We start from the raw sequence: 13,116 nt of genomic DNA on the forward strand, positions 1-13,116 counted from the left end.
TGATGAGTATATAGTGTTTTGTTAGTCCTAAAATTGTGTATTTTAATGTCCCTTTTATCATCGTTCTTCACTAGTTATTTGGCACATATGTCTAAGATACGTTAGCAGTTTGTAAGAGCCTCCACTGTGGAGTTGTGTACTGTAGGTGTAGAAGAAAAAAGTTATTTAACTTCCTTTGCCTTCCTAGGCAATGATGAGTCTAGTTACCTTTGATTTATTGCGTTTGTTTCATGCCCTTCCTACCTACTAACAGGATTCCTGAATTGGCAATAAGTGGCATGTGCTACAAACGCAATGATCCGAAAGATTGTTTCACCTATTTAAACTCCTTTTAGACTTCACGGTAACATGCATTACATTTTTTTTTTTTTAAAGTAGCTTCAATTAGAAAATTTAGCTGAATGCATTATTTCTTGACTGATGTGAAATTGTCTTTTGTGAACTTAATTTAGTTATTTAAAAAAAAATCAATTGGACTTCCGACACGTGTTGTGATTTAGTGTCCGTGTTGGCCCTCCTAATTCTTTAGATCCTACTAGAAAGATTTGCATGTCCATATTGCTAAAAGAACTTAAGCTGTAAGGATATATTCAAAACGATCAGCAATAATGCATCTCTTTGCATTTTATGTGTTTTGTACCAGAGAAAGTTCTGTCTCCTAGCACTTTGTTCTCTTTGGCACTTTATTGTATGAAATGCAAAAAGGGCTGTCACTGACTCTGCTGTTTTTGACCGTTTCTAAGTTTTTTTCCCCTTTTCTCTCTCCCTCTGCATGGAAGAGTCATGTCTGTTGTTTAATTTTGGCTTTTCATTTTGATTGGCAAAACAGGTTGTCTCCCTTTTAGTGCATGCCGTTGAGTATTCTTAAAGCATTCCATATGATGTAGCAGTTTCTACTTTATGGCTATAATACTCACAAAGCCTTGGCGTTTTGTATTTTTGTGGATGCCGGAATCATGCTTGAGTCTCTGCAGATAAGATGTCTGTGCCTGCTCTTAAGGATGGTACACTGGTGCTACATTTCACTGGGGAAAAAATGTATTAATGGGATCTTTCAGATAAGCTAGTACTTGGTGTAGGCACTCATGAACTGTTTGTAATATGCCTTTTCATTAGAGGTGTACCTATTTCCCATAATTATGTGAAATTTATGGGAAATTATGCGAAATGCACTTGTCATTTAGAGCCATATTTTAGTGCGAGAAGGGTCTTTTCATCAATTTTCAATGTGAGGACACATTTCGTGCTAAAAAAAGAATGAAAAACACAATTTACTCAACAGCTGCTCACCTTCTGCTTCCTCGTACTGTCCACACGCTTCTGTACTATATATTTTTCTTTTACAGTAAACCATGGCATAATTATGCAATTGTCTTATTGGGGTAATTTCAGGCATTTGGTGTGAGAAGCTTCACAATTCCCTTTAAATATGCCAGTATAATTTACATTTCTCACTGGCCTACTTTTCCACCTTTCAAAACAAATAAGATACTGGCTAATGGGTTATTTTAATTGACATTTAAAAGTAAGGACAACAAAATTAATAATTCTCTTATGACCATATGTGGCTAAATAGAGTTAGCGTGTCCTCAGAACCTCACCCTGACAGCAAGGCATGTTTAGAGTATGTGAACCTAAAAAAGACACCCATAAGGGTAACTAATTTTACAGGCAAGTAGATTTTTCTCCTGAAAAATATGTGCACAGAGTTGATTTTTGACTCTTAATGTGCTTCCCAGTTGAAACGTGAAAAGGTAATCCTTATCTGATCTATGCATGAAAGAGTTTACATATAGAATTGCTGTGTGGGTTTTGTTCAGCCATTAATATCCATTTTTTTTCTATCCTAGGCAGAAAACTTACTACTAGACGCAGATATGAACATTAAAATTGCTGACTTTGGCTTCAGCAATGAGTTCACGTTTGGAAACAAACTGGACACATTCTGCGGCAGCCCCCCATATGCTGCACCAGAGCTTTTCCAGGGCAAGAAGTATGATGGGCCAGAAGTCGATGTCTGGAGCCTGGGGGTTATCCTTTATACACTGGTCAGCGGTTCCTTGCCTTTTGATGGGCAAAACCTCAAGGTAAAGCTCAGAACCATGCTAAGAACATTACATTCTTATACTCCGTTGGTAGTAAGCATTTAGATGGCAGCAGAAAGAGCTACAGTTACAAGAGTGGAGTTTTAATGAAGGGGATTTAGTTTCCTTCTGAATGTATTTAACAAGAAGCTGGGTTGGAGAAGTATAGACCACCTGAGCAAACTGAGTTCACATTTTTAGAAGGACATTGCACACACACACTTTCTTCTACCCATCCAGTACATTACCCTCTCCTCACTGGTCTCTTATTGTTGAAATAACGTGGCCAGGGTAGGTTTTGCCAAGTTTGTTTGTTTTGGCAAGCAGATGTCTGGTCTTGTTGCAGTGACGTATAGATGTGTCATGGTAGATTTTATGAAGTCACTTGACCTATGCTGAGGGAGAACAAAGTGCAGCACTTGGAATCAAGATTTGATTAGCCACTTGTTCTGGCCTGGGTAGCGAGTGTTCATGATATCATTGCCTACTAAGAACCAGTTACTATAAATGACCCTGACAGGCTAAGCATGAAGGTTTCCGAATATGCTCTTAAGTGAGAACCTTTTCTTCTCTCATTTATGAGTGGGGATTAAGAGTTGGTTTGTGTTCTTATCTGACTATCGTTACATTTTTAAACCTCTTGTCATATTCTGAAGGAGCTGCGAGAGCGGGTGCTAAGGGGCAAGTATCGAATACCGTTTTACATGTCAACGGACTGTGAAAACCTGCTGAAAAAATTCCTGATCTTGAACCCAAGCAAAAGAGGCACTTTAGAGGCGAGTATCATTAGGACTGTCACAGACTTGTACTGCACTTGTTTGTGTTTGGCATTGTGAGATATGCTGACATCTTTATGCTTTACCCCCGCCCCCAAGCAGCAAATTATGCGAGACCGCTGGATGAATGTAGGACACGAGGATGATGAGCTGAAGCCATATGTAGAACCGGTTCCTGATTACAAGGACCCCAGGAGAACAGGTGAGACTTTTAGAGCTCAGCAATGGTCTTTAGTGTTCAGTATGGTCTTAGAAAGGAGTGTTGTTCTGGTACCTGCATGTGTAGCGGAGAGGCGTTTGGAAGGAATGACGCTGTAGTTTCACTCTGTTCCCTCACTGGCATTTCTTTCCTCATCTTTGTTTGTTTTATACCTTCCATGCAGCTAAAGAACAAAAAGAGAATGATCCTTCAGCACATGCTGGAATCAGTTCACAGCAGTTTCCTTTTCCAAAGCTTTGCTAGTAACCTTTTAATCCAGCCCATAGCATATCCCTTCTTTCTTTGCATAGCTATGCTTCCCAGCAATGACGTTAATTAAGTAGCCTGTCCTGTTCATACAGACTGTTGCCCAGAATCCAAAATTGGACAGGTACACGGTCTCATTTCTCTCTGCACCAAAGATGAAGCGGCTAGTCATTGCTTGCCTGAATATATCTTTATGAATTGGCTCCATCAACAGACATACGAATTCTTGTGTAATTATTTTAGCTTGAGCATGACATATATATTTGACTCCTATTCTTACACTTCATTACTGCCCTGTCCCAAAACATTGAGTCAGTGGAAAATACTCTTCTTTTTCATCTCACAATGTACATGTTACATTGTTATTTCTTCTGCATTCAAACCTCTGACAGTTTATTGCAAAAAGTTTCATGAACGTTTGTTTTATTTATTTTCCTGACTTAGGACTTGAGCCCTGTCATACCTTTAACCCAGCAATAACATGTAGTTTTTACTTGCTTGATATAAAAGCACAATGTTTCCTTCATTGGAAAGTCATTGTTGGTAACTAGTAGAGTATAGTCTCATGATCTTCAACAGATTCTAACGCATGAATCTTCTTTTAACAATTACAGTTCCAAAGACCACTCCGCTGGTTATGTGTTCAATTCTAATGCAACACTGATGTTCCTTATCCCTGTATTATCCTGCCTGGTTTCAACCCTAATTTATGTCTTTGACCTTAAATACTCCTTGTATGAAAGCACCTTTGTCAAAGACCAGCTTACTGGAAATCACATTTTCAAGTCTTGCCACACTTTGCCTTGAAGGCGGCCATGCAGCAGATTTGTGTCTGCATCTGTCTCCCTCTGGCGGGTTTTGGATTCCCAGTTGTGATACCTTGGACGGATCCTTCCTTGGTGCTGTGTGGCCTTGTACCTACTCCAATACAAGCTTCCAGTTCAGCTGTAAGACCTGTGTCGGGTCCTTTTATATGGATGGTGGTACCTGTGCTGGAAGAGGATCCATTGCTAGTTCCGATATAGTATACCAAACAGACTTTGGCTCGATATCCTTTGCTGTTCTGTTACGCGATCAAAAATGGCAAAACAGTGTCCTACCAGGGTGGACGAACCAGCAGAAGCTCAGTTATCTTTTTAGTTCCAACTCTGAACAAGGGACGACCCAGGATCGGGACATGGCTGATGATAATGATGATGGGGATGTAAATGTTGTTCTCCCACCTCAGATGATAACTCTCAAGTGGCCAGTGGGCTTAACACCTCCCCTGAGGCAGGATTTGAATTGCCACTTGGGCCACAAATGGAAGAAAGTGCCTCCTTTGCAGTGGTGGTACAGCGTGCAGCTGAATTCCTTCATTTACAGCTGCTGTAAGTTGAGACCCATTCAAACGTGCTTACATAAATTTTGCAGCCTGGGCTTGCCCATCTTAGCCTTGGCTCCCTTTTAATGGGGCCTTCACTGATAACTTGATGATCACTTGGTCATAACCATGTTCCTGCCAACTGCTGAATAATCAGGTGGCCTGGCATCACAGACTGGCTGCTGATCTGATTTTCTTGCTAAACATCATAGTCTGGAGTGTCTTATGGTTCAGGCTTCAACCAGTAAAGTGAATCGTAGTTCATTCCCCACGACGACTCCTGGTAAGATAGTACAAGAGGATTGAGGCTTTTTGCAACCGTATGTTTTCCTACGCCTTTCTAGCATTGCGGTCGATTAATGTTGACTGCATTTTGGGTTGCTCCACAAATGCTCTTTGGGATATGGCCAGCAACATCTTGCCAGCAGCCCTGGCAGACATTGGGGCCCTCCCTGGCTCAGACAGTTCATGACGGACTAGATGTGGGTAAATGTTATCTGCATTGGCCTAGATACCACTGATTGCCGGCGAGTACAGTAGGCACCAGTGCTAGACTTTGCTGACACACGTGGATGTGCTCCAGAGGATGTTATGGCGTGCTTACCATAGTCCATTGTAAACCACCTTCTTAAGACTGCGGCCGTCCTGACCATGTTGGAATTCACCACTTGACTCCATGAAGAAGCTTCCATTCATTGGAGCTTTTATGGACACAATGCAGTTCCCGGTCTTTCCTCTACCGCAGTCAATCAGGCTTTATATAGCGTTGCTAATCACCCTATAGGGTATCCAGGCACTTGAAGGTCTCGGGGAGGCTCATTCAAACAGTCCGGTCTTAAGAGCCCTTCAGAATTCCAGAAATTAGTTAATGGTCCAGGGCTATGTGGGAGTTTGATCCAGGTCTATGCTGCGATAGAAGGGGCGTCCTCCACTTTTGCTTCGGTAGATGTGAAAAGTGTGTGTAAGTGATTTGGGAGGCAGAGCGTAATTTTCTGGACGGTTTGTGGAAGTTCAGGCGATGGTTAATGGATGCAGGTTCTTTGTATTGTAGAGCTTTGTGTGCGTGGGTAAATAGCTTGAATTGCCAAATCTTTTGTGTGAGGAGCCAGTGGAGTTTCCTAAGTTGGTGTGTGATAGGGGTTCGTCGGGGGAGGTCAAGAAGTCTGTCTGCGGCAGTCTGTATGATTTGAAGTTTCTATAGGAGGTGTGCAGCGATTCGTATGTAGAGAGCGTTGCCATAGTCCAGTCAGTCTGTGTAACGGTGCGTCTGGTGTGTAGGGTTAGCCCCTTGATCTTACGTAGCATTCGGGGAGTGAGGCAGCAAGTGGAGGAGACCGTTGATCTGCGATTTCATGGTGGGCTTGTACCTTGTTCTTAAATTTCTGCCAGGGTGCGGGTGCAGGTCCCAGGCCTGAGGGCCAGCAGGCGTCGCTCCATGGGTTACTGTTATTGCCGGAGAGCAGTACTACCCTCTTGTCTATCTTCAGCTTCAGGCAGTTCTTCAGCCAGCCAGCAACGCTAATCATTAATCTGTGGGAGTTGGTCCTGGTGTAGTCATCAGTGAGGAAGGAGATGAGCTGGATGTCATCTGCATCGCATAATATGTGGAGGCTGCGAGATGTGATGATGTTGGCCAGTGGAGTCATATATATGTTGAATAGCGTGGGGCTGAGGGATGATCCCTGAGAGACACCGCAGATGATATCTTTGGGTTCAAAGGTGAAGGGTGTTAGACCCTATGAGTTCTTCCGGTGAGGAAGTGCGTGATCCATCGGTGTGTGTCCCCTTAAATGCCGATGTGCTGAAGTCTTTCGATCAGCATGTTGGGTGATACAGTGTTGGAGGCTGCCACGAGGTCGAGGAGGATCAGAGCTACTGTATTTCCTCAGTCAAGGAGGGTTTGAACGTCATTGGTGGTTGCGATCAGGCCAGTCTCGGTGCTGTGATTACTGTGGAAGCCAGATTGGGAGGCACTGTGTAGCGGGTTCTGCTCCAGGTATGTTGTGAGTTGCTTGTTGATTGTTTCTTCCAGTACCTTGGCTGGAAATGAGAGCAAGGAGTTTGGCTAGTAGTTTTTGAGCTCGTTGTGGTTGGCAGAGGGTTTTTAGAGTAGTGGTCTGACTTAGGCGCATTTTCTGGCATTGGGAAAGTTACTGTTGTGACTGAGGTGTTTAGCAGGATGGTGAGTTCTTGGTCGATCCTTTGGTTTCCGAGGTTGAAGATGTGGTGCAGGCATGGGTCTGTGGGAGCTTCCAAGTGGATGGATTTCATGATAGAGGTGGTGTCCTCGGTAGAGAGGTGGTTCCAGGTGGTCGTTCTGTGGTTCGTGTCTGTTGCAGTGTGGGCATGTCTGTCGCGCAAGTCCGTGGGTATAGGCTGGAGTTCGAAGTTTCTGTATATGGTTGCAATCTTGTGAAAGAGGTTGGCGAGGTTGTTGCACAGCTCCTGTGAGGGCGTGATGTTGTTTTCGCTGGCAGCAAGGTTGGAAAATTCATTAACTATTTTGAAAAGATCCTTCCAGTTGACGCTGGTTGCGATGCATGGTGCTAGGGCTGTCTTCTTAGTTGTCCTCAGCAAGTGGTGGTAGAGATGGAGGGCGGTCTTGAAGGCTGCTTTGTCGAAGGAGTTCTTGCTGGCGTGCCATCTCCTCTCCAGCTGTTTGCTCTCACGCTTCGCTGTTCTAAGTTCTTGGGTGTACCAGCTCGCCATTTTTGAGGATCTGCAGTGGTTGTTGCTCTTGATGGGGGGACTGCGCAGTTGGTGATTTAGGCTTTGAAATTCTTATTTCCCTGTCCCAGGTTGGTGACGACAGCTGGGCTGTAAGTGTTGAGGTCATTTGTCCAGCTGGTCTCTGAAATTTTGCTTCAGCTGCAGTGGGGGGCGCTGGCTATCTTAGAAGTGGTGGTGCGGGGGCGTGAGATGCTGAAGTGGTCTTTGTGAGTTCTGAGATGTGGCTGTATTTGATGCAGTTGCTGTCTCTTCCTCACCCAGAGGTGATGGTGGGGACTGATGCGTCATTGCATGGGCTGTGGAGGCCATTTGGGGAATATGGAGCTCTGATGACTTTAGTCCCCAAACAGAAGGGTGGATCCACATCAATCTGTTGAGGTTTCAGGACATCTCTCTAACTGCGAAGGCCTTTCAGCTGTCCATCAAGGGGAGGCTGGTACAGGCTGTCAAGGGTAATTTCTCCTCCATGTGGTATTGAAATAAACTGGTCTGGGTCACGTGCCAGGAGGCACAGCATGTTTGGAATTGATTTTAACACCAGGACATTTTTCTGATCATGAACCACCCTGTAAGGGCCCTGAATTCCGAAGCGAATGAGTTGAGCACGTGGCATCTGGTGATCATGAGTGTCCTCTACATTCCAAAGTGGTACAGGGCATCTTCCATCAGTGAGGAGAACACTGTCTAGCCCGTTTCACCGCAGTCGAGCGTACACTGTTGAGAGTTTTGCTCTTTGGAGTTTCCACAGAACAGTACTTAAGAAATACATACCGGCTGGAATGGAGCACAGGACTCCTGTATACCTTGCTGCCCTTGCCTCTTCTACCCCAAGTTCTTAAATGATCAAGAACATATGGGCCTAGTAGCTCCACATTGGCCCAGGAGAGTGTAGTACCTGAGACTGAGTGTGATTATCTGTCATTTGATCAGGCTTCTGCTTCAAAAGGATCTCCTGTCACAGCAAGAGGGACCGGGCCCTCCCCCTGAATCTACGCAATCTACATTTCCATGCATTGAGATTAAGTGGCGGCAACTGGCTGTCTGAGGTGATGGATGTCACCCTTGCGGCCACATGCTCCACCAAGAAATCCATTGGTCTGGCAACACTTTTGTGGTCTGATGTGTTACTTGTAAGATTGATCCCCTACAAGCAAAGCTGTTGTACATCCTTTTGTTTTATCTTTAGCCCAGCAAGGCCTTGCAGTGAGTACTATTTAAGGTTATTTGTTGGCCCTTTAGCACACGTTCCCTCCCAAGTTGTTCATGATGCCACAGTGGAACCTTAACTTTGTCTTGACCTTTCTCATGTGTATACCCTTGGAGCCAAATCATAGTTGCTGCCTCTCCTGACTTTGAAGACTGTCTTCCTCATCGCAATTACATCCGCTCCTTGTGTGAGTGAACTCCAGGCACTTATAGTGCACCTGCCATACACCATTGACAACTTGGCATTCTTGCCAAAAGATGCGACTCCCGTTCACATAGGGTAATCTTTGCTCCCCCTCGAAAGAGGAGAGTATGCGCCATTGGCTGGACCCCAAAAGGATTGTAACCTTTTACACTGATCATACAAAATAATACCGTGTGGATGATCTGCTTTTTGTGGGGTGCTCCAGGGCGAAGAAAGTTAAGATTGTGCAGAAGAGGTGTGGCATTGTGGTGGTAGTAGCTCAGTTTTGGGCTCAGTTCCTGTCCTCAATCAGTGATCTCACAAATGTACACCTCGTGGCGAAACCAGACCTCTGCTTTTTGGGTAAGATACTTAGAACTTGTGCAATTTGTCAGACCTCGAAATTCATAGACCGCATTGATTTTGGTGAAAAGAAAGATCACAACAAGTTGTAAAGCAGTGCTTGCCTCAAGTTTGGAGACATGGCTATGAGATGTACTTCGATAGGACTAGAGCTGAGATTGCTGAACTTGTAGCAACAGTGCGTGACAAGAGAGGTCTATTCTTCCATGAAAGGTATGTGGAAGTATGTCTTTTGTGGGTTATTGTCTGGACTTGCTTTGAGGTTGTTGCTCTGCATTAGAGTCCGTCGCACTGAATGGCCTTGGGTGCCTAATAAAGTCCTGAGGCGACCCCAGTCAAACTGTTTAAATAGAATGATGGCACTAGTATGAGGAACACCCTGTTTTGTGGTTGGCCTGCATTCTCTCCCATATTGTTCTACATGTTTATTGCTTTTCATGAAAGTTCAAGAAAATATGAAGGGTAGATGTATATGAGGTCCGAGGGGGGTGCAATGCAAGTACCCCTGTAACTATTTTGAAATGTAAGGGTGTACTTTCTTGTTACAAATGCTAACTTTGATGTATCTTTGGAAATGTACTTATACAAGATGAAATCCAATAAAGAGCTATAAAAAAATAAACTTGTAAAGGATATACTGATTCTCTCTACTTGAACAAGTCTAGATTTGAACTCTATATTAAAAGTTTTGTTGCTATTACTGTGTACTGTAAATAGTCTTTCCCGCTATCTTGATCCCCATTCATATGATTAAAGATTTCTTAGAACATTTGAAGAAAACCTTTGCCCAGTTAAGACGATCTATCGGAGTGCCCCACTTTTCAAAATTAGGCACATATGCACAAACTTATCTGTTAGAGGGTTCCCGAGCCGCGAGCTCTGTACGCTGAGCCCATGACTGTTTTCCTTTGCAGTAAGATAGCTTTTTTTCTTTCTGTCCATGGTCATTTCTGATTCTCATGTTAACTTCTGACTTGCTTATCGAGCTGCTCCTTTGCAGCAGGAAGGTTCTCCTCATACCTTTCTTATTAAAACAGCAAAGACTAAAGAAGTTTGAAATCATAACAGATGTTTGTGAACTCTAGTTCTGTTTGCATTGGATTAGCTTCTTTTGAGCAAACCTTATGAGTAGTAAACCAAGGGTACAGAACACTTTCAAGAAGGTAACCCGCCAATGCTTTCAAGCAAAGCTTTTCCATATTAATATTTATTGGTCTTATTTTCCGAAGATCTGTTAATTCTTTTACTGAACGTTATGGCTCATGAACGTAAGACCCTGATTCCAGAAGGTATATTCTTACTTTTTTGGCTTTCCCGAGTTACATTTTTGTATACATAGTCTTCTGTTGCCTTATTGTGCTATTTGGGTTAATCTTGCTATTCTATTTCTGTTTATGAATGTCTGAGAGAATCCAGTGCTGGAGACGGTAAATTTGCTTACTTGCAAGTTTAGTTACCCTCAACAAGTTTCCTTTCTGAATTAATAAACAACCCAGCCACCTCTTTGTATAAGAGAGTTTAATTTGGTTTGGGCATCCTGAATAGATCCTTTATCTCTAGCTGACCTCTAAAAGTAAACTGTCAGCTTGACACCACAGCGCAGCTTCCGGAGTACTTAATCCTATTACAGCCAAAGTAAGAGTCCCATTTCCCACTATATATTTTTCATTTTAAATTGCTTTTGTATAGTTGTGTTTTCAGTGACCGAAGTTTAGTTAAGATAAACCACAGCCACCGAGATGACCTCGTCGGAGCTACTTAGACGGGCCCACGCGCGCTGACGTCAGTTCTTTTTTTCCGCGCCAGCAGCGCAGATCCAAGAGAGAGCTGTACCCCTAGTTAAAAGTTTTAACTTGGTTTCTGACAGCTTGTTTTGTCGAGTACTCGACTCCTGGTGCATTGGAACATGTCAGTAGCGGACCCGCACGACGTGTCCCTTCTGCTTTTGGGCACGCCCATGACCCGGCTATGGTGCTGAAAGCTTTGCGGGAGTGTTCCCGAAAGTTGTTGGAGGTCCGGCAATCAGTTTCGCCGATCGAGGTCCCGCTCCCGTGGGAGGTTGAGGGACCGGTTGCGGAGCCATCAGCATCGCTCGCTGGGATCATGGACAGGTAGGTCACGGCGCCAGAAAAAGTCGAAGAAGCGACGTCGCTCTTCCTCTACCTCTCATGGTACACGGTGGAGGGGGTGGGCGGTCACTCCTCTGCGGCTCCGTTGGAGCCTCCGTTGTTGCCTGCAGCCTACCCACCCTTTCCAGGCCCGCACACGACTCCAGATGAGGTGCAGGCCTTTGTGTCGTCCTTGCGCCGTTTGTTTCCCCCATCGAGTCCCTCCGGAGCGCCTTCAGGCCCTGCGGACCCGTTGGGTGGATCTTCCCCCGTGCCGCCTCCTTTGGCCAAGGCTACGCCGGCACCATACCCTGCAGCGGCGCCGGGCGCGGCGCCCCTACTGACTCTGGACGGCGCCGAACCAGGATTGGTCTCCTTCCCCCCTGATTCCATTTCTTGGTGGGGAGTTTGTCTCATTTCCCCGGGCACCTCGTCCTTACCGGCCTCTTCAACAACCGGTGGATGAAGGGGAGTACTGGGAGGGGTCTGAAGACCCTCTTGCAGCTCAATGCGAGGATGAGCCTGAATGGGAATGCTACATGGAGGGTCCAGTGGATCTGGATTTCTCTCCACACCCTGGTACACTGTCCCCTTCTTCCGTGGCTACGGAGGAGGTTGGGACTTTTTCAGTGGTGTTGCGTAGGGCGGCTGAGGCTCTTAACCATGAGCTCCCTTCTGTGCCTATCAGGACCAATCCCCTGACTGAGGTGCTGCAGCCAGCCTCCTCCTCCGCGGAGCCGCTGCTGCCCTTCAACGAGGTGCTTACTGACATCCTGTTGAGCCCTGGAACAAACCTAACACCGGGGTTCCTGTAGATAAGGGTGTGGTACGCTGCCAGCGCCCGGCGCCGGGTGACCCCAGCTTTCTCACTCAACACCCGATGCCTCAGAGTCTGGTTGTCCAGGCTTCTGCCTTGCTGAACGCATTCCCTTCTGCTCCTCCGGACAAGTAATCCAAGAAACTGGAGCAGTTTGGGAAAAAGATTTTCACTTCTGCCAGTTCCGGGTTGCGAGCAGTGAATACTGTGTGCCTGTTGGGCCACTATTCCCATTCTGTGTGGGATGCCGTGGCACAGGTGCTGCCTCAGTGCCCTGTGGAAGCACGGGCGGTGCTCTCCCAGGCCATTACCAAAGGGAGAGATGCTGCTAAATTTACTATCCGTTGTGGACTCGACACGGCCGATTCCCTCAGCAGGGCACTTTCCTCAACGGTGGCGCTCCTGTTACGCTTGGCTCAGAACTACTGGCTTCTCCGGGGATGTCCAGAACACTTTGTTGGACATGCCCTTTGATGGCACACGCCTCTTTGGGGACAAGGCGGATAGCACCTTGGGGTGCTTTAAGGACTCTCGGGCTACGGCCCAGTCCTTGGGTCTCGCCACCACGTGTGCTCCCTCTGGGTTCGCTTTTCGCTCCTTTCGTGGTCAGGGTTGAGGCGCCCACGCGCGTTCCTTTCAGGCCCGCAGGCCTGCGCAGCCGCAGTCTCAGCGCAGACGTGGGACCCGCCATGGTGGGTCCCGAGGACAATGGGCGGCTCAACCCATACCGACCCTGCCGCCGCTGCCTCAAAACATTCCTATCCGGGGGTTTCAGGCCCACCAGACGCCAGTGGGTTGCAGGATTCGCCATCACCTTCCCCACTGGCGCACCATCACCTCGGACAGGTGGGTTCTGCAAATAGCCCGAAGGGGCTACTCCCTCCCCTTCGAGTCTACCCCTCCAGCCATGCCACCTCAGTACCACCGCATGTCGGGGGATCACTTGTTTCTTCTCCAGCAAGAAGTTGTGGCCCTCTTGGCCAAGGGGGCCATCGAGCGCGTTCCGACACCAGAAGTAG

General features: G+C 46.1%; 1 protein-coding gene across 18 annotated transcripts in view; it reads left to right on the top strand.

Moving 5' to 3' along the window:
* Positions 1-13,116, top strand: part of MARK2 (microtubule affinity regulating kinase 2) — a 662,301-nt gene that overhangs the window by 404,853 nt on the left and 244,332 nt on the right. For all 18 annotated transcript variants that reach the window (XM_085625997.1, XM_085625990.1, XM_085625993.1 and 15 more), the window contains exons 8-10: positions 1,851-2,087; positions 2,741-2,860; positions 2,963-3,062. In XM_085625997.1, the coding sequence (XP_085482123.1) occupies positions 1,851-2,087; positions 2,741-2,860; positions 2,963-3,062 (457 nt within the window). The remainder of the gene's footprint in view (positions 1-1,850; positions 2,088-2,740; positions 2,861-2,962; positions 3,063-13,116) is intronic.

Source organism: Triturus cristatus, chromosome 9 (genome assembly GCF_964204655.1).
Source record: "Triturus cristatus chromosome 9, aTriCri1.1, whole genome shotgun sequence".
In the NCBI taxonomy this organism is placed as follows: Eukaryota; Metazoa; Chordata; class Amphibia; order Caudata; family Salamandridae; genus Triturus; species Triturus cristatus.